A 20,259-nucleotide genomic window follows, 5' to 3' on the forward strand; every position below is an offset into this window, starting at 1 on the left:
ATTAAGACAAAGGAGTATTCAGATTGGAATAAGAAAAATAGTGCTCCAGATTTACTGATCAAGAAACTCAAGGAGGTTGATCCAGTCCAGAGGTGAATAAGGATACGATAACGAAAATTAACTTGCTTTGAACTTGCTTTAGAAAAGAGCTACAGAAATTTAAAACTGAAAGAGATTGGTAACTGCAGCTGATGAAGTTTGTCATCCTATCCCATGGTATTTTGATGAACTAGTGTACTGATTTTTACGGTTTCCTTATAACAGCCTAACCTTTGGTGATGCTGTTTGAGGATCCAACAAGCCTTTGGGCTGATGAGGTTGGTGGTAGGTGATTACTGTTTTAAGAGGAAGTACAACTGGGCAACCCTCCTCTCTTAACACTTGTGTCTGTTAGGTCAACAGCCCAAAGGTTATGTGGTTATAAGGAAACCCCAAAAACCAATGGAAGCACCAAAATGAGACGTACTAGGCAAGATGAGGAGTGAGGTAGTTTGCCATTGCTTTCCTCACTGAGTCAGAAAGTACTATTGCAGCACAACTGACCCTGTGAGCAGCACCTTTCATAACACTCAGATGCACTAGTCGTGCTCTGAATGTCATTACTCAGCACTACCCATACCCCAGCAGCTTCCATATTGTCACAGTCATGGATGTTGACTGGGACTTCGGTGGAAGCTACACGTTACTCTGGCCTGTGCCAAGAGATGGTCTTAACACTTATCAGAGAGAAAACAGAAGCCAGATACCTAAATATGAAGATATCGGCAAAAGTTCAGAACAGCTAACATTTTCCAGCGCCACGCATCCAGGCGCGAATGCACTGTCATTTGTTTCTCTCTCGCTCGCTTCTCGCGAAGGACTTGATCGTGCGGTGGACAGAGCTGTCAACTGTTCATATAAAGAACTAGTCCTAGTGCAGCGGCACTGCTTTTATTTACGAATCTCGTTAACGCAGCAGCGCTACTTTTATTTACGAATCACGTTACAGTAGGTTAGTGACAAAGCCATTGGTCTGGATTGGTTAGACCATTGGTCAGTGACAAAGCCATTGGTCTGGATCAAGCAAAGGGGGTCTGGGGGTGTAAGCCCCCCGGTTAGAAGCTGCAAAGCGGCCCTAGGCCTCTAGTATCCTTGTGTATTTCTTGTGCGTGGGTTGGTAACAGAATTCACTTACTTCATTGCTAGGAGTGACGTAATATCCCGCGTGACACCTCCATTGGTCTGGATTGGTTACGGTAGGTTAGTGACAAAGCCATTGGTCTGGATTGGTTAGACCATTGGTCAGTGGCATAGCCATTGGTATGGATTGGTTAGACCATTGGTCTGGATCAAGCAAAAGGGGTCTGGGGGTGTAAGCCCCCCGGTTAGAAGCTGCAAAGCGGCCCTAGGCCTCTAGTATCCTTGTGTATTTCTTGTGCGTGGGTTGGTAACAGAATTCGCTTACTTCATTGCTAGGAGTGACGTAATATCCCATAGTGTCTCACCCAATGGAAATGCTGGTACGTAGTTAGGCGATGGACTATGGCGCGTGATAACTTCTATTAGGTTATAAAAGTAAAATTACTTCTGGAGGATGGCAGGTGGGTTCTTAACTGTCGCAGTGAACACATCGCTCCTCCACAAGGCATTCCACTTAAGATTTCCAATATATTACATCCTTATAATGCTATAAAAGTAATGTAAGTCTTACTGAATTTCTACCGTCGGAATAGAACAAGAGTTGACCAAATGAGGTTATTATAACATGATATAAATTTCATTACCTATCCATATTTAAAAAATGAAAATCCACAGCCTGTTTCCAGTCATTGGACCAGGTCAGGAATGGAATGAATGAAGCCTCCATCTAGCAGCGAAGATAGGAACTGTGCTGGCTGCCGAAGCCTATTGCACTCATCTGGGGCAATGATTAATAACTGAAAGATGAAATGGAATGTTATTGGAGAGTGTTGCTGGAATGAAAAGATGACAGGGAAAACCAAAGTATCCGGAGAAAAACCTGTCCTGCCTCCACTTTGTCCAGCACAAATATCAGATGGAGTGACTGGGATTTGAAACACGGGACCCAGTGGCGAGACGCCGGCATGCTGCTGCCTGAGCCACGGAGGCCCTCATTTATCCATATTGACAGCCGACTATTATACTGAAACTTTCTGAACTCTATATTTCCTCCTGTTCAATACAATAGGCCTAGTCTATGTTCTGTTTACATTCTTGTAATACATGTTGAGCCCTGTATGTGGGCCATCTTCAGACAAATAACTTTAAATTAAGACATTGAAACATCTCAAATAATTTTGTGCATGTTATGGTGACTGTGATATATTTAAAAAAATTTAAAATTTGTTATGAATGATAAACAGTGCCTCTGGTACAGGAAAACATGAATGCAATTAAAATAGTGTCCATTCCTTGAATAAATGTAGGCATATTATAAAACTATTTTTCAGTCTTGAAGATGTTAGTCCTAAATAAAAACGTGATTGGTTAAACCATTAGAAACAACCAATGAAAAGATGTGCGAGTCCATACACTGAATCTATTTCTCATGAGGTTATACTTCCTGCAAACTTGATATGATTTGTATTATTAACAATATTGCATTAAAACATCATCGTCTCTACGAGAAACATTAAGTAAAATATAAATATCACTAGAATGCAAACATACTGTACTGAATAGGAGGAAATATAGAAATGACAGTGCAATCGCGCAATGGGTGCACTGGAAATTGGTAATTATATTAATAACTGAACTTTTGCCGTGACTACAACAGTTATCTTGTCTTGATCCTAAAATTTAGTTCTTCCCTGAACAAGAAGGCAATATCACAATTAAACTACCATTGTTAATATATGTTACAATTCACGATGAATTCGTTCTATGGAACTGAACACCGTTCTCCAGACCACTGATATAATATTCTATAAATACTATAAGAGAACTAAATTAACTTAACGTACCGTACTGATAACCAAAAATTACGCCGACACATCTGTAGCATAACCTGCAATTTGATACTTGTCACAAATGCCCACCATTTCGCAGCTCATTACATCATTTAAGCACCAAAGAGGCAAGATTCATGTTTATCCAGTTACCGTATTTGCAAACACAGCCTCATAAAAACACAAAAATGTCAATGGATATTTAAATACCAATCACACCAAACTCAACATTTAAATACCTAGGCCTAAAAGGAACAACCACAGTACCACACTAGCCGAGCCGTAGTAAAAAAAAAACTTAAAACAAACAAATGTATCTTACCACACAACCCATCAAGGAAAAAAAAAGCATTGAATAGCGTGCGCTCTCACGGCATGAAATGTAGATAAATAACTAGAAAAATAAACAGGTGTTGTACCGGTATACTCGAAAACTTTAGTATCTCATGGCCAGAAATATCCATTTCAGACAAGAAATCAGTACAGCCTCAGAACCATTCACTACCTGCTTACACACTCTCTCGCATAGGACACATCCATTACACGTGTTAACACATGCACACATCTGAAGAGTGAGGGGAGGTGGAGCAAACAGAGGATATCTAACATGAACGAAACACACGCGGAGGTGAAAATACATGCTTCCCCGCCTGCCCACATGTCCCACTGGCTCGACAATGAAGGGAGAAACCACACGGCTCCTTCAAAGCAACAGACGTAATGTGTATGTCAACTTATTGACGGTCAAATTCTCCAGTTTCTTTGTAATTCTTGTGTGCGAAGTCTGGCTGAACTGCTAGCGGTCTCGACTAATGACTTAACTATCAAATGGCATCGCGCTCAACCACTGTAAGAAAGAATGACTCTTATTTTCTCCCTGTTAAGTACTACTACTAATAATAATCATCATCATTTTTATCATCAAAAACAAAGAAAAAATAATGATTATCAGAGAAGCAAGGGCGTTTGGAAAACCACTCCTATGAAGTTATTGTCAGCGCTGATCAAACAATTAAATCCCATATATTGGGGTGGGATTGCATAGTGCACATTCCATTGCACACTCCAACGCAATTAAAATACAGTTAACTAATTGTTTTCCTTAAGTAGGAAATGCTAGTATAGCCAGAATGCTTAACCATAGAAACATCTTAATCAGTTCCCGAAAAAATTGAGTTGGGAGCGACCTCGGAGTGCACAACGTCGCAAGCAATACCTCCTGGAAGACGAACACATGTGACGTTGGCTTGGTTACTTCTCCTTCATTTTCAGGGTTGGCCAAAATCTTCGCCCAAACGTTACCTATTTCCTCCTCCACCCGGAATTCTTGTAATTGCGGTTGTATAGGTATGGAAACAAAGTCACAGATTGCGAAGTACGCCCACATTTAACACATCACACATCAAAGAAAAGTATATTGCACAAAAGATTCCATAAAACTTTGGAAGGAAATATTTTCAGGAGAACGTGCCAAGAGAAGAAGAAAGCAATCCACATTGCAATACTCAAGCCGAAGTAGCTTCCAAGTGGGATATTTTGTGTGACCAAAGTGACAAATTAGTGAACAAACTGCCCGATACTTGAAATTATTGGAAGTGGTCGTTTTCTATTATTACGTGAACGAAATTTACTGCTGATAAATAAAACGTAAATTATATCGTTCAGCACAGTAATGCATGCCGGCCAAGTGGTGTAGAGGTAGCGAGCGCTGGACGCCCCGAGTTCGATTCCCGGCCAGGACAGTAATTTTTACCTGGATCTAAGGGCTGGCTAGAGATCCACTTAGCCTACGTGATTACAATTGAGGGGCTGTCGGACGGGGAGATGGAAGCCAAGAAGAACGGCCGAGAGGATTCGTCGTGCTGACTACACACGTCCTCGAGTTCATCAACCAAAAGGAACTCTGTGAATCAAGCAATTTGAGCCCTTCACATGGTATTAAAATGTTGTACTTTACACTGTAATGGAATGAAGCTCCTAAAAAGCGAATTAATATGTTGGTTGCTATATATCTACCAAACTGCCACACTCGTTCTCAGATATACAAAAACGCTTCGATTTCTTTTCCGTTTCGCTTCAATGAATCATCAAACTCTTTGCTGACAGAGAGAGCCAATATACGCCACTACACTACTGCCATACCTTTGCTGGCAGGACCTAGTGTTTACAGTGCACTATGTCTTCCGGTATAGGCTAGAGCAATTTTGTTACTTTCATAGATCTGTTTCTGTCCTATCCTTGGCTTTAACAATATGAAAGTGACTGAGGTATGAGCGATGCTAGTAATGCCAATCTTTATGCAGCCAGTCCCTGCTATGAATGGTGTGAAAATGTTGCTCATAAGGTCGGTTGGTCTAAGCATTTCAGTGGGCTTGGCAGGCTGATATGTAATAGCAAATCCGGCTCGGTGAGGAAAGCAACGGGAAACTACCTCACTCCTCATTTCCGTAATACGCCTCTACAATGATGCCTAGGCCATCTATGACAGCTGATGGTAGAGCTGTTGTAGATCCCACCACCGGCATCGCTAACGAACTGAACATAAATACATACATACACTACTGTCGGCGCAGAAAGTATGTGCGGTCGAGTTTTAAACCTAATAAAATTTGAACCACTCCACCAATCTACACTGACTGACAGAGCAAATGCAACACCAAGAAGGACTGGTTCGAAAGGGATGAAAGTTGGGGAAAAAACAGAGACGGCACGGACGAATAATTGATGTTTATTTCAAACCGATATGCAGGTTACACAATGCGCACGGCATCGACTCAGTAGGATGTAGGACCACCGCGAGCGGCGATGCACGCAGAAACACGTCGAGGTACAGAGTCAATAAGAGTGCGGATGGTGTGATGAGGGATGGTTCTCCATTCTCTGTCAACCATTTGCCACAGTTGGTCGTCCGTACGAGGCTGGGGCAGAGTTTGCAAACGGCGTCCAATGAGATCCCACACGTGTTCGATTGGTGAGAGATCCGGAGAGTACGCTGGCCACGGAAGCATCTGTACACCTCGTAGAGCCTGTTGGGAGATGCGAGCAGTGTGTGGGCGGGCATTATCCTGCTGAAACAGAGCATTGGGCAGCATCTGAAGGTACGGGAGTGCCACAGGCCGCAGCACATGCTGCACGTAGCGGTGGGCATTTAACGTGCCTTGAATACCCACTAGAGGTGACGCGGAATCATACGCAATAGCGCCAAAAACCATGATGCCGCGTTGTCTATCGGTAGGGCGCTCCACAGTTACTGCCGCATTTGACCTTTCTCCACGCCGACGCCACACTCGTCTGCGGTGACTATCACTGACAGAACAGAAGCGTGACTCATCGGAGAACACGACGTTCCGCCATTCCCTCATCCAAGTCGCTCTAGCCCGGCACCATGCCAGGCGTGCACGTCTATGCTGTGGAGTCAATGGTAGTCTTCTGAGCGGACGCCGGGAGTGCAGGCCTCCTTCAACCAATCGACGGGAAATTGTTCTGGTCGATATTGGAACAGCCAGGGTGTCTTGCACATGCTGAAGAATGGCGGTTGACGTGGCGTGCGGGGCTGCCACCGCTTGGCGGCGGATGCGCCGATCCTCGCGTGCTGACGTCACTCGGGCTGCGCCTGGACCCCTCGCACGTGCCACATGTCCCTGCGCCAACCATCTTCGCCACAGGCGCTGCACCGTGGACACATCCCTATGGATATCGGCTGCGATTTGACGAAGCGACCAACCTGCCCTTCTCAGCCCGATCACCATACCCCTCGTAAAGTCGTCTGTCTGCTGGAAATGCCTCCGTTGACGGCGGCCTGGCATTCTTAGCTATACACGTGTCCTGTGGCACACGACAACACGTTCTACAATGACTGTCGGCTGAGAAATCACGGTACGAAGTGGGCCATTCGCCAACGCCGTGTCCCATTTATCGTTCGCTACGTGCGCAGCGCAGCGGCGCATTTCACATCATGAGCATACTTCAGTGACGTCAGTCTACCCTGCAATTGGCATAAAGTTCTGACCACTCCTTCTTGATGTTGCATTTGCTCTGTCAGTCAGCGTAAAATAAAATCACACCAACGTACAGCTTGTTTTATTATGTGATCTTTGGTGTACGTGTTGGCATATGTTTAATATGTTACATTATGTGAAAGGTATATTATGAGAAATGCAAATAGTACCTATTTTCCCGTTTTTTGTAAACAACAAATTTATAGTACCATTACATAAAAACGCAGAGTCCGCTTTTCATGAAATTTATGTGGATTATGGAATGTACTGTTATAAATATACTTCTGAAGTTTAATTACTTTACACACTTTGGAAAAAAGTTATTGTTTTCGTAAAAGGCTGTTCGTTTGATACTGGGTGGTCTTCCGAAATTGAGATTGAGTTCATCAGAAAGGTCTGAAGTTATTTGTTTCAAATCGTTGCATACCGAGAACTACAATGATTTCTGTGTTTTATACTGATTTTTATTTGAAAGCGAGCGAGCGATATACACTCGTGCGTGTCAAGTAGTTTCAGTAAATTGTTGTCCAGTAAGCGGAAAAACCCGGTTGCGCGAGCTCCCTTTAACGATAACATGACAAGCAGGTGAATCATGGTATTTCCAGACTTATTTGTGGTCTAGTCATCTGCATTCATCTGGGCGTTCAATATCACTGGCTGTACTGCTCTGTTAAGACATAGTCAATCAATCACTACTGATCTGCATTTAGGGCAGTCGCCCAGGTGGCAGATTCCCTATCTGTTGTTTTCCTAGCCTTTTCTTAAATGATCGCAAAGAAATTGGAAAATTATTGAACATTTCCCTTGGTAAGTTATTCCAATCCCTAACTCCCCTTCCTATAAACGAATTTTTGCCCCAGTTTGTCCCCTCGAATTGCAACTTCATTTTCATATTGTGATCTTTCCTACTTTTAAAGACACCACTCAAACTTATTCGTCTACTGATGTCCTCCCACGCAATCTCTCCTCTGACAGTTCGGAACAAACCATTTAATCGAGCAGCTCGTCTCCTTTCTCCCAAATCTTCCCAGCCCAAACTTTGCTACATTTTTGTAACGCTACTCTTTTGTCGGAAATCACCCAGAACAAATCGAACTGCTTTTCTTTGGATTTTTTCCAGTTCTTGAATCAAGTAATCCTGGTGAGGGTCCCATACACTGGAACCATACTCTAGTTGGGGTCTTACCAGAGTCTTATATGCCCTCTCATTTACATCCTTACTACAACCCCTAAATACCCTCATAACCATGTGCAGAGATCTCTACCCCTTAATAACAATCATATTTATGCGATTTCCCCAATGAAGGTCTTTTCTTATATTAACACCTATGTACTTACAATGATCTCAAAAAGGAACTTTCACCCCATCAACGCAGTAATTAAAACTGAGAGGACTTTTCCTCTTTGTGAAACTCACGACCTGACTTTTAATCCCGTTCATCATCATACCATTGTCCACCGCCCATTCACAACACTATTGAGGTGACCAGGCAGCCGCTCACAATCTTGTAACTTATTTATTACTCTGTACAGAATAACATCATCTGCAAACAGCCTTATCTCTGATTCCACTTCTTTACACATATCATTGATATATATAAGAAAACATAAAGGTCCAATAATACTGCCTTGAGGAATTCCCCTCTTGACTATTACAGGGTCAGATAAAGCTTCGCCTACCCTAATTCTCTGAGTTCTATTTTCTAGAAACATAGCCACCTATTCAGTCACTCATTTTTTCCAGTAGTCTTCCATGATCTACCCTATCAAATGCCTTAGATAGGTCAATCGCAATCGTTGCCTACGTTATAATACAAGGCCTGGAAATAGAGCCCGTATAACGCTATGGAAGTGGTTACACTGAAGTTCAATGCCGGGCCGCTAGGATCGCTATCTTGCCCTCCTGTCTACCAGGTTCGCGCCTTTAAACGTGTTTTGTAACTGAGTTGGTTGTGAGTGTATTATGTATTTGTCTGATGTTAAGCATTCGCAGTTCCAGTCATGGTTTATTCACGAGAAATTAAAGGTAGTGGAATTTCGTTTCACAAGTTCCCAGTGAAAGTTCAATGTTCGAAACATTATACAGAGGAAGTATTACGCATGAGATACGACTTCAAGCTGATCGAAGTAGGCCTCTGTTCCTGAGTTTTGATCCGAGTTACGTCATAAGAATCGGGCGATCCCCAAATTTGTCACTGGACTTTTTTTAAACTATGCTACCGTGTCCGGCAATCATTTGAGAGGCATCTTCAAATTCAGAAATCTTAAATTAGGAAACCAACGAGGACAATAATTTGCCCAACAAATTTCACGAAAATGAATGTAGCAAGAGCTAAAAATATTGTATTTTCCCCTGAAACAATCTCTGGTTTGTAAAGTATGGAGGTGGTTTTGTCCCGAGAGCATAAAATACAGTTTAAAATAAGCAATTTGTTTTATGGAGCATTTTATTAAATTGTTCAATGCGCATAACGTCTGCAACACCTCACATGGGACATATTCAGGAACGAAAACAAACGAGCATCTTTTAACCGGGCGAGTTGGACGTACGGTTAGGGGCGCGCGGCTGTGAGCTTGCATCCGGGAGATAGTGGGTTCGAATCCCACTGTCGGCAGCCCTGAAAATGGTTTTCCGTGGTTTCCCGTTTTGACACCAGGCAAATGCTGGGGCTGTACCTTAATTAAGGCCACGGCCGCTTCCTTCCAACTCCTAGACCTTTCCTATCCCATCGTCGCCATAATATCTATTTGTGTCGGTGCGATGTAAAGTCACTAGCAAAAAACAAAAAAAAGCATCTTTTAGTACTGAAGATGAACTCCTCAGTTGGTTAATTAATGATTTGCTGTCATATATTAAGAAACTTAAAATGCATTCAGAGAAAGTAAAAAAAGAATCATGAGAGAAATGTATCAGGCATAGGACTACCCAGTCCACTGTGGCCTGCGTAAAATACCTCATAAGTATACATTTGCATTATGCATTGATGAGGAACCTAACGAGCTATGGCATCGAGCTCTTCTTCAGCTACCTAAGGCGCCAAGCGGAATACAATGACATTATGGTTCGTGTGGCAAAAGAAAAAACAGACTGTAAAGCCTGTTTAGAACATATCTGTTCTCCAGCTACTCAAAGTCCAACATTGTGTCTTATTCGTTTTCAAGATCGAGGAGCCCTCAGATACCGAAAATCGTCTGTGGCACTTCTGCAGTGAACGACGGAATTTGTCACTTCCACTACGCAGTACTTGTCCCGAAGAGAGTTACTAAAAGGTGCACGTTTATTTTTTCGAAAGACATATGCAACAGTGAAATTAAGTGTGGAAAGTGTAAAGGCGACAAACCACCTCTTTTTCTACTATGAACATTTCTGAGACCTCTGTTAGACAACATTGCTTTGAGCCACTCAAGTAGAAGAGAGAAAGTTTTGAAACTTGTTAAGAAGCCCCTCAGAAGGAAAGTTTCGAAACTTCAATGACATATCCAAGCCAATGAAGCACCGCTCTATAAATAAAGTACTGTCAATACTCGCAAAAACATTCAGTTCTTTTTATTTAGGATATACTTTACTTATTGACATATACGGCCATGCGAATACAAGGGGGCAAGACCGCGATCCTAGCGGCTGAATGGTGAACTAGGAAGCAACCCGTTTCCACGAGTGCATTTCAAGGCCTTGTATTATAGCGTAGGCAACGATCGCAATACAGTCCATTTGGCCTCCTGAATCCAGGATACCTCATATATCTTGCTGAAATCCTACAAGCTGAGCTTCAGTCGAATAACCTCCGAGGTCATGTTTTACGGAAGGTGAAATACGTATAGTTGTAAGTGCAATTTACTTTTTCACGCTAAAGGGAGGAAAGCTACGTGAAAACCGATATCCTTTGTGCCAGCGAGTGGCAGATTGTCTTGGTATTAGGCTCCGATCAGTGCAGAAAGAAGGTAAATAAAAAATCGTGGGCTGATTTATCGACCCCGTCTAAGGGGAAGAGGATATCAAGTGGACGGCCGAATATTCAAGTGGATCAATTCACCATCAGAATTATTCGCAGATCTATTCACAGGTTCCTTCTAGCGAACCTGTTTCTATTAAAAAATTGAAGGATAAACTTGAAAAAATATGCCGGACTTCTCGATTATGCCATGTACAAATCTTCGTAAACTGATTAGTGGCGTGGGTTTCAGGTTTAAAATCTTAAACAAAAAGCCTGTCGTTATGGAATTATTGCCTGTTGCAGTTTCGTGGTATGAATTTTGAAGAAAAATTCGACGACTCAGAGTAAGTGGTTATAAAATGTATTACACAGATGAGACTATGTGTGGTCAAAATCACATGGTTAAATATGCCTGGCAAGAAAGGGTAATAGAAGCGTTGAATTGTAATTCTTCAAATTACGACTGCTATCTTGCTCATTTACAGGAGATTTTTGGATGGAGAGGGGGTTTATAACCCTATCTGGTGCATGAAAATGTGTAATAGTACTACATATATGTAGTGAAGATGACTTTTTGGAAGAGGAGGAACTCTGCTTTGTAGAAAAGAAAGAGACTGGAGACTATCACAAGGAGATGAATTCTCAGAGTTTTGAGGAATAGTTTCCCAAGATATTAATGAAACCCCCACCGAAGTCGGCTATTGTGATTGATCAGGCACCTTACCATACGATGTTTGGCCCGGAAACAAAAAAGCAACGATGGCTTGGCTGAGGACTAACATTATTTTGCATCCGGGAGATTGTGGGTTCGAACACCACTGTCGGCAGCCCTGAAGATGTTTATCCGTGGCTTCCCATAATCACACCAGGTAAATGCTGGAGATGTACCTTAATTAAGGCCACGTCCGCTTCCATCCCCTCCTAGCCCTTTTCTATCCCATTGTCGCCATAATATCTATCTGTGTCGGTGCGACGTAATGCAGCTTGTAAAAAATCGAACATTATATCCCGGATAGAGAAAAGGAACATTTAGCTGCCTCCCGATGCCTCTAACTTCAATATATTAAAACCGCCGCCTTGAATAATCACGCTAGGCCTTGTTTTGGGATTCCGCAAAAGAAACTTGACAAAATTACGAATGAACTGCACAGAGATGTTGAATTGGTGTGGTTGCCTGTCGCGCATTGCGAGTTAAATGCCATAGAACTCATTTGGGCTTACTTGAAATATAAAATACCAAATGACAATATGGCAAATGCACAAGAAAAAGGGAACCGTGAAAACGTAATCAGAGATCTGTGTGAGGAATCCTTACATTCCGTGACACCTGAACTTTGGAAAAAGTGTGTAATGCCCGTACAGGAAATTGAGATTTATTATTGGGAGAGAGATCATCTCTCAGAAAATACGTTAATGACAAAGCCTCTAAATAATGATCTTGAAGACTCAGATCCTGAAAGTGACGATGAAAATCTCCACTTCAGTGATGATATACAGTACTGTATTGTGACCGTTCCCAAAGTAACATATAGTATGTCATGATACCCAGGAGAAGAAATATGGCGTTTTCCGCGTCATTCTGCGGTAAAAACTGTCCAAGTTAGGATTTATCCACCCGCACCGGGATGCGATTTGCAGTATGCCGGCTCGCGCGACCCAACTTTAGTTGTCGGTAATTAGCAGCAAAGCATTGCAGGAGCGCTGGTACTCGAAGTTTTCTCACTCCAACCACGAGCGAGACGGAAAGAGACGCGTTATCACATGACAGAGAAACTAGGTCACTAGCAGAACTCAGGGAGTACATCCAACGTGAGAACTAACATTATACCTTATTTCCCTCATTCATTCACCACTGCCAACTCATCGAGTTCAATTGTTTTCCCCTGATAATTATTATAAATCGCGAAATACTCAACGGAGAGTCACGTGCAAACATTCATTTGAATCAGGGAATTTTACACATAATTATGAGACCGAGATGTGCTCTACATAATTGAAAGAACGGTAGCTACGCCGTAACAAGGGCTCGTCTTAATGGTTACCAGATGTTGGGTCCCAACCGTGGCAGCCAACTCAATGATTCCCCTGGCGCTCGTCATCATTCACCGACAGAGACAAAAGGACGCTTTTAAGACTGCTTGAGAATTCACGAAGCTATTTTAATAATATTCACTCAGTGAAAATGGGGTCCGGCTCCATGGCTAAATGGTTAGCGTCCTAGCCTTTGGTCACAGGGGTCGCGAGTTCGATTCCCGGAAGGGTCGGATATTTTACCATAATTGGTTAATTTCGCTGGCACGGGGGCTGGGTGTATGTGTCGTCTTAATCATAATTTCATCCTCATCACGACACGCAAGTCGCCTACGGGGGTCAAATCGAAAGACCTGCATCTGGCGAGCCGAACTTGTTCTCGGACACTCCCGGCACTAAAAGCCATACGCCATTTTTAGTGAAAATGGGAATACAGGAGCTACAATTTGATATCCTGTTCGTCACTCTACGTTGCGTATTACCGGAGCACATCTTGAGAAGGTGGTGTGTTTTACCCCCACTGCTAGCACCAGGGCATCTCGCCTATATAGTAATGAGCTGAGGAACGGACACTACCAGTTCATTTTGAGTTCAACGCCAGTTCGTTACCAGTTCGTCGTGATTGTGTGTGAGTCTCTTATGAAGAAATCATTCTGTAATGTGAGCAGTGTAATGCAGTGATTTATTAAAGTCTGTGAATGTATGTGGCAGTGGCGAAGCTATTAGTTAATTCATGGGTAGGCAGGAAATCTTACCCTAAAGTTTCTTGTAGAGAAGTTCCAAACGTCGAGATTTCTTGGTTTCAAAATGGTCAATCACACGGTCCTTCAGTACTTGATCACTCATCAATTCCTTCACAAGCATTTTCTCGATAGAAATGGTACTAAGACTGCTGAGTCTTACATTGTTCATTGAATTACGCAAGTATATTTTTATCCTCTTCAGAGTACTCATACTCCTTTCAGAGGAAGCCGTGGTCACAGGAAATGTTAATATTAAACGAATCAATTTTGACACTTCCAAATACATTTGTTCGAGGTCATTGAGGACAATATAATGTAAAAGGTTTTGAGGGGACAAATGTTTTTCTACATCGGAATAAATGTTAATCAGTTCATTTTCCAATCTTTCCCTATTAAAAAGGGTAAATGTTCATAAGACTGTTCAATTTAATAGCAGGGAAGCTGTCTTTGTAAACTATGAACTGAGTTGGATCCAACAATTCAACAAACTGGATGCTTTTAAAATCGCCAAACCGTATTTCCATTTGCATAATTAAGGTGTCAAGAACTTCAAATGTTAACATTTTGAGCGTTTGGAATATCCTGTCATCTACACTTATCTCGTTATTTATTTTGCGACATTTTACAACGCAAGAGGATACTGTATTTTCTGATCGCATGTCCTTGAGGATACCAGTGGTTTTTCTAATTTCAGTATTGCACAGAATTACATCAGAAGTGCTTTTATGTTGCAGTAGAGCAAAGAGATGATTTGTATAAATAAAAATTTCTCTATAGAGACAGAGCAAATAAATGAATTGAGCCTTTTTGATTATGGCAAGCAAGCCAACAGCTGAATTGTACGACTCAATGTCCCAACCCACATCATTCTCTGCAATGTCTTCAAAAACCTGTCTTAGATCATCATAATGCGAAAATATTGTGTGGACTGCTCTCGAATGAAAGCTCCAACGGGTAGCGCATGCTTGTGGAAGTCTGAATCCTTTAGATTCCAGAAGATGAGCTCTTTTTGAGGATCTACTAAAAATTAATGAAACGCTGTCAGATTATGAATGAACAGCCTGGCTGATTTTATTGTTTTGCAGCAATGGAGAAGAACGAGGTTTAACTTGTGGGCATAGCAGTGTAGAAATATTGCCCTTGGGCAAACTTGCTTAACGTAATGCTGACCACCGCCGTGCCTTCCTGCCATTGTGGAGCACCCGTCATATGTTTGACATACGACTTTATCAATCACTCCCCACTTTCGCAGAATATCGACAATTAATTCTGATAAGCCTGATGCAGTCTTATCAATCGAAACATCGTAAAAGCCTATGAATCTTTCTGTGGGACCCTGTTTTGAGCAGAACCGGAATATTATACTAACTTGAGATCTGTTTGATACATCTAAGGTCTCATCTGCCTGAATACCAATGAAATCACAAGAATCTAACTCCGTTTGATTGTCTCCTGAATTATGGCAGTTACAGACTCAATCAATTCATTCTGTATTTCGCTTGATGTGCCTTTAAAGCCCGATGTGGACTGGAGATGATCTCGAATGTTCTGTTCCTGTCTTGAACGAAGATCTAACAACTCTAGGTAATTGCCCCTGTCGGTCGAGTCTTCCCCTTCAAAATGACCTCGAAATCCAAGCTCCTGTTTCCCAAGAAAACACACAATGTCAACAAGTCTCTCAACAACAAGCCTAATTTGTTTCACGGTTTCGTTATGTTTAATGGCTTGAAAACTTGCACCTTCAGATAAAGAATATTCTATCCTCCCGCGCCCCAGTAAACGGAATCTCTCTTCATTCTGAATATGTTTATTTGAATTTTGATGCTTCTCTGCTTTTCTAAGAAAGTTTTTTTGTAACAATTACCCCATTTAAAGTCCATTCCTTTTCACCACCAAACAAAACACAACAAAAAAGCTTCTTACTTTCGGAACAGGCTGTTAACCACGAATATCGAGTATATCAAGAAAATTGAAATTTCCTTGCCACTTTACCGTCAGAATACTTAATATCCAAATTAGGCATACATCTTTTGTTTTTGGCTTCACACTTCTCTTCGAAAGTCCACGATGAGAACGGCTTACGTTCTAAAGCGTTCAAAAGACTCGTTAAGTTCCCGAAGGGACCTACTTCACACATTATGTCGACGCGATTTTCAACCGGATGATGGACACAACTAACCGTCCATATCTGAATTGTCCCAAATAAAGCCAATAATGCACCACTGCTTGCCTACAAATTCAAAAGAAAAAACAAACTTAACAATAGGGTACCGGTAGTTGATACATCATTGTCACCTTCGCGCTGGTAATTACTACGTTCTCAAATAACACAAGAGGCTTGCCACTCTGGCCCCTAGACTTTGCGGAGAGAGGAGTGCGGGCGGAAAACCTATCTTTTCTCCACCACCCCGCGCCAGTCGACAAGCTGACTAAAGGGAAACAAAATAAAAAGTCCTGCGTGAGACAAGTTACAGTCTGCCTCCCTGCAAGAACAAGTAGGCTGCTGTCGCAATCTAGCGGGACGATCAGCGAAGCACATCATCTGCTGACATCATTATAGCACATATCAAAAGAGATTATAGTTGATTTAACACAATAACAATAGCAGATACATTTGTTACATTATCTATGTTTAATCGTATTTCGTAGGGTAGGCATTGCCTCAAATGACTCCAAGTAGTTTCGCCACTGGTATGTGGAAATAACCACAATCGGAGTAAGTTATTGGCGCGTACAGTGTGCCGCGAACAAATATAGTAGGAACGGTACGAAATCGTGATGATCGCAGTCCGTATGTCGAAGAGGTCGTGCATCGAGCCTCATATATGCCTAAACTAATACGGCTCAATTAACATAAATAGGCACGTATTTAACTAAGTGCGAAGAGCGAGTGTACTCGATATGAATGTGAAATATAAGGAAAGGGGATGAACGGCTCATTGTCGGCATGATTAAGGGTAGTACAATGTTAGATCGATCCCTAACGCAGTAGAGAGCTCGACTTACGTATGACTAAGTGCAGTAGAGTATGCCTGAATTATTGTTGTGTAATACAAGAGTGCTAACACATTAGTGGCCTAACCAGTGACGTTTCTAAGTGAACCAGTGGAGCTTCAGGACTTAGAGTAGCTGTCAATAAAAAGGATAGATGGATGAGAAGGGAACAATGTCGGGCTTCAGGGACACAACCGACGTTAGGTTGCGATGCTTGTGTCATTAAGCAGACCCAACCATATATTTAATCTGTGATGTGTAATATAAACTAATGCATTCACATGAGATAACTTCCCCTCATTTACATAAGGAGTCTACAAGAAAGTCGGGGTGAACGAGATATCTAGCTGCCTGCCGGAATTTCGCCTGGTGTGGCAGAGATCGTCTGGAACTTCGCACGAGATCAAGCCGTCATGTTCGTGAGTTGCCAGTTGGTCATCAAGGACTTCACATCGCTGATGGCATCATGAGGGCAGAGTAAATACATGGGCGTGCCCTTCTGTAATGCTGTGTTCGTGGTTTTCCGGAAGGATGAGTACATTTCCAACTATTTGTATCATTGAAAATCATATCCTATTGTAAATATAGAGTAAATTTGCATGTAGATGTAACGTAGTTCGCCAATATGCCATTTCAAAGGGATAATAATAATTTCATTTTATTTTGGGTTTTTTTATGAAATACCCCCATCATGGTTTGGAACAACCACATTTTACTTCCGCTTTTATACGGGTTTTTGGTAATGCATGACATAATTCTAAGGACCTTGGATTAAGTGTGAAGCGCTGTTGAGTAAAGAGGGCTTAAATATTCTATAAAAATGACTCCAGTTATCGCCTTCTCTATAGCAAATATGAGTCATCAAAGATCTTTCAGTAATTGACGTTTTTGCACTTCACACCTGGTAGGGAGTCCTCCTAACTAGTAATTAAGGCTGCTGACACAACGGATGGAGATATGATATTGGGGTATATATTTTTGAATTATTTAGCTCGTGAGTGCGTGATGTAATTCGGACCCGTGTGGCAGGGGCTCATCATTAAATAGCATTGTATTCGAGGTATCGAGAGGAAGAACGGGGGGCTATGAATGTATATTGTCAAGTAGAAATGTAAAGTTCCCTGGAATCTGTTATTAATATGTGCGAAGTGGATACCATGCTACGAAGATGACGATTACGGCCGGATTTAGAGCCAATATTTAATGTGCTTCCATTGTGGCCAGGAAAGAAAGAAGTGAGATTAATTGCCGCGAAGCAATTGTATGAGAGGACCCAGTGGCTTGCTATTTGGAAGTGGGTCATGGGCGACACACAGCTGGGTGATTTACGAGCCCGTCAAAGGGGACGAAGTAAAGTGTTTGCTCCATTGAAAGGGAACAAAATACAAGTTGTTGGTCTATTCCTCTCGGCACAGCGATTCCGTGCGTCAATTTAAATATTACCTACGTCGCATAGATTCTAATGTGCCTTAAAGGAAGGATCCCTCCTATTTCTTTTCTTAATTATTTACAGCGTGCAGGGAATTCCAGGTTAAATGTACCCCGTCTCAGAAGATCCTAAGTTCATTCCAGGAGACAGTGAAAGCTTCTACTCACTGTCACCACCAGCAGATGACTTGTACCATCTGTGACTCATCGTGTGTATTTGTTCTTGCCCATCTCTTGTAGGAAGTGCTATGATACTCTATTTATGATGTTTGGATATTTAAGTTGCTTTACGATTGTCCACAGGTAGCAACGTTATGTAAATAATGTCGTATTATGTGTATTGATAAAAATCCTAATGAAGCGAGCGTGTGTCTTATATTGCGTATTCAGCAATGATTAATTTAGGGAAGTGTTGTGATACGACCTTCAAAGGTTAAAAAATGTATTCATAAAAACATATGTTCACTTCAGTTCATAGGATATCGTAACTTGATACAATTTGAATATATTAATTCTCAACAGGTAAACAGAATTATATCAGGGTATGCCCATACTAATTAAATGTGCGCGCAAAGTGATAAGTGTAAATAATTCGAGAGGAAATGCCTCTCTAAGTTTGAAATAGTGTAAATAATTCAAGAGGAAAGGCTTCGTTGAATTTGAAATAAGTTAACGTCGAATGAGGTGTAGAGAGAGACTTGCGAACATTCACGACGTCAAGATTAATCTAAATAATATTTGTAAAGTGCGTTGTATGGCATATCCATGTTAATAAGAAGTGTTAAAGGTGAATGTTGCTTTCTCTTTAAAACTGATGTTCATTGCATTTGTACATATTTCTCTATTTCACTAGTATAGTAAAATTGTTATACAAGATATTGTTTCTCTTCTCATTAGTAATGAACTAGTGTTCCTGTCATAATTAATATTCCCCTACTATAGAGATTATTAGAAAATTATCGCCCCATCGGACGCTCCAGTCAGACCCGAAATGCTATACCGACTCAGCTAGCGAATCATTCTAGTAGGGGAAGGTGAGACTTCGATAACCGGGCTGAGTTCGAAGCTCATCGGAGGTGCTCCATTCTAATATCATATTCATAAACCACGGTACCGTAACTTGTTTATGTACTGAAGCCTTGGACAGGTACAGTATTTACATGTTACATAATATTCTAAATCTACAAAATACGGAAAAACAAAAAATCAATAAAAATAAAATTAAAACATTTTTAAAGCTGCCGTTCGAGGTCCAAATCCCTGATGTGAATAGGTGATGGGAAATGTAAAAACTGTTAATAGGTGACCAGTCAATTAGAAACTTTCGCTAATGTAAACGCAAGAGCCAAAAAATAACTAAACACGTTCGGGCTTGCGCTAACTGGCCTTATTTGTTAGATGAACTAACCCTAACCCAATATCACTAGAGCCTTTGAAAGGCCTTGGCCTATCAAGCGACCGCTGATCAGCACGAAGGACTGTAAACTACGAGGTGCCATGAGGTCAGCACGACGAATCCTCTCAGCCGTTATTCTTGGCTTTCTAGACTAGGTGTTAGTTTTACTACCCCTGGCGAAAGCAAGCTTATTTCGAGCCAGAGAGGCTAACACACAATTACAAATAAAAATCGGTATAAAACACAGATATCATTGTCAATCAATCACTACTGATCTGCATTTAGGGCAGTCGCCGAGGTGGCAGTCGCCGAGGTAAACATATACGTGTCATTAAAAAATCCATAATTTTACACTTTTTGTAAGTAGTTAACAGGAAGGTAAATTAAGTCTGTTATGCAATAAGATAGTCCAGTTTATTATTTAAGGGCTGTCAAAGAACTTTTGTTAACAAAAATGGCACATTTTTAAGACTACCTAGCAATTACAAAAATGCATTTATTTTAATATTTCCTTCGCCCAATTATTATCATTATCATTAGTGTTCTTGATGTCCCCTACTAAATGTATTAGTTTATCACGATTACACAAAGAATTATAACACATTCTTTCTAAAATGCAAAACTTAAAAAAATTATTTTCTTTGTACTCAGTTTTTGAACGGGGTGTTTTTTTCTCAGTTCTGGTACAGGACATTCCTAAATTAATTATCTTCAATTTTAGAACTTTTTGAGGTAGATATCTGAATTAGAATTCGAGTTATTGTTGTTCGAACCTGAAAAGAAAAC

The 20,259-nt window shown here is 41.3% G+C and overlaps 1 protein-coding gene across 5 annotated transcripts in view; it reads right to left on the bottom strand.

Annotated features, from left to right (window-relative positions):
* The window catches only part of LOC136885535 (myb/SANT-like DNA-binding domain-containing protein 3), a 34,007-nt gene extending 30,802 nt beyond the window's left edge, over positions 1 to 3,205 (bottom strand). For 4 of the 5 annotated variants that reach the window (XM_067158155.2, XM_067158146.2, XM_067158178.2 and 1 more), the window contains exon 1: positions 2,964 to 3,205. Coding sequence is in view for 1 of the 5 variants with exons in the window: in XM_067158146.2 (XP_067014247.2) it covers positions 2,964 to 3,004 (41 nt within the window). In the remaining 4 variants the exon portion in view is untranslated. Of the gene's footprint in view, positions 1 to 1,763; positions 1,791 to 2,963 lie in introns of those variants that run through there. The other variant, XM_068230680.1, reaches the window with a different exon arrangement.
* Between the last annotated feature and the right edge of the window lie 17,054 nt (positions 3,206 to 20,259).

The sequence above is a fragment of the Anabrus simplex genome, chromosome 1, assembly GCF_040414725.1.
Source record: "Anabrus simplex isolate iqAnaSimp1 chromosome 1, ASM4041472v1, whole genome shotgun sequence".
Lineage (NCBI taxonomy): Eukaryota > Metazoa > Arthropoda > Insecta > Orthoptera > Tettigoniidae > Anabrus > Anabrus simplex.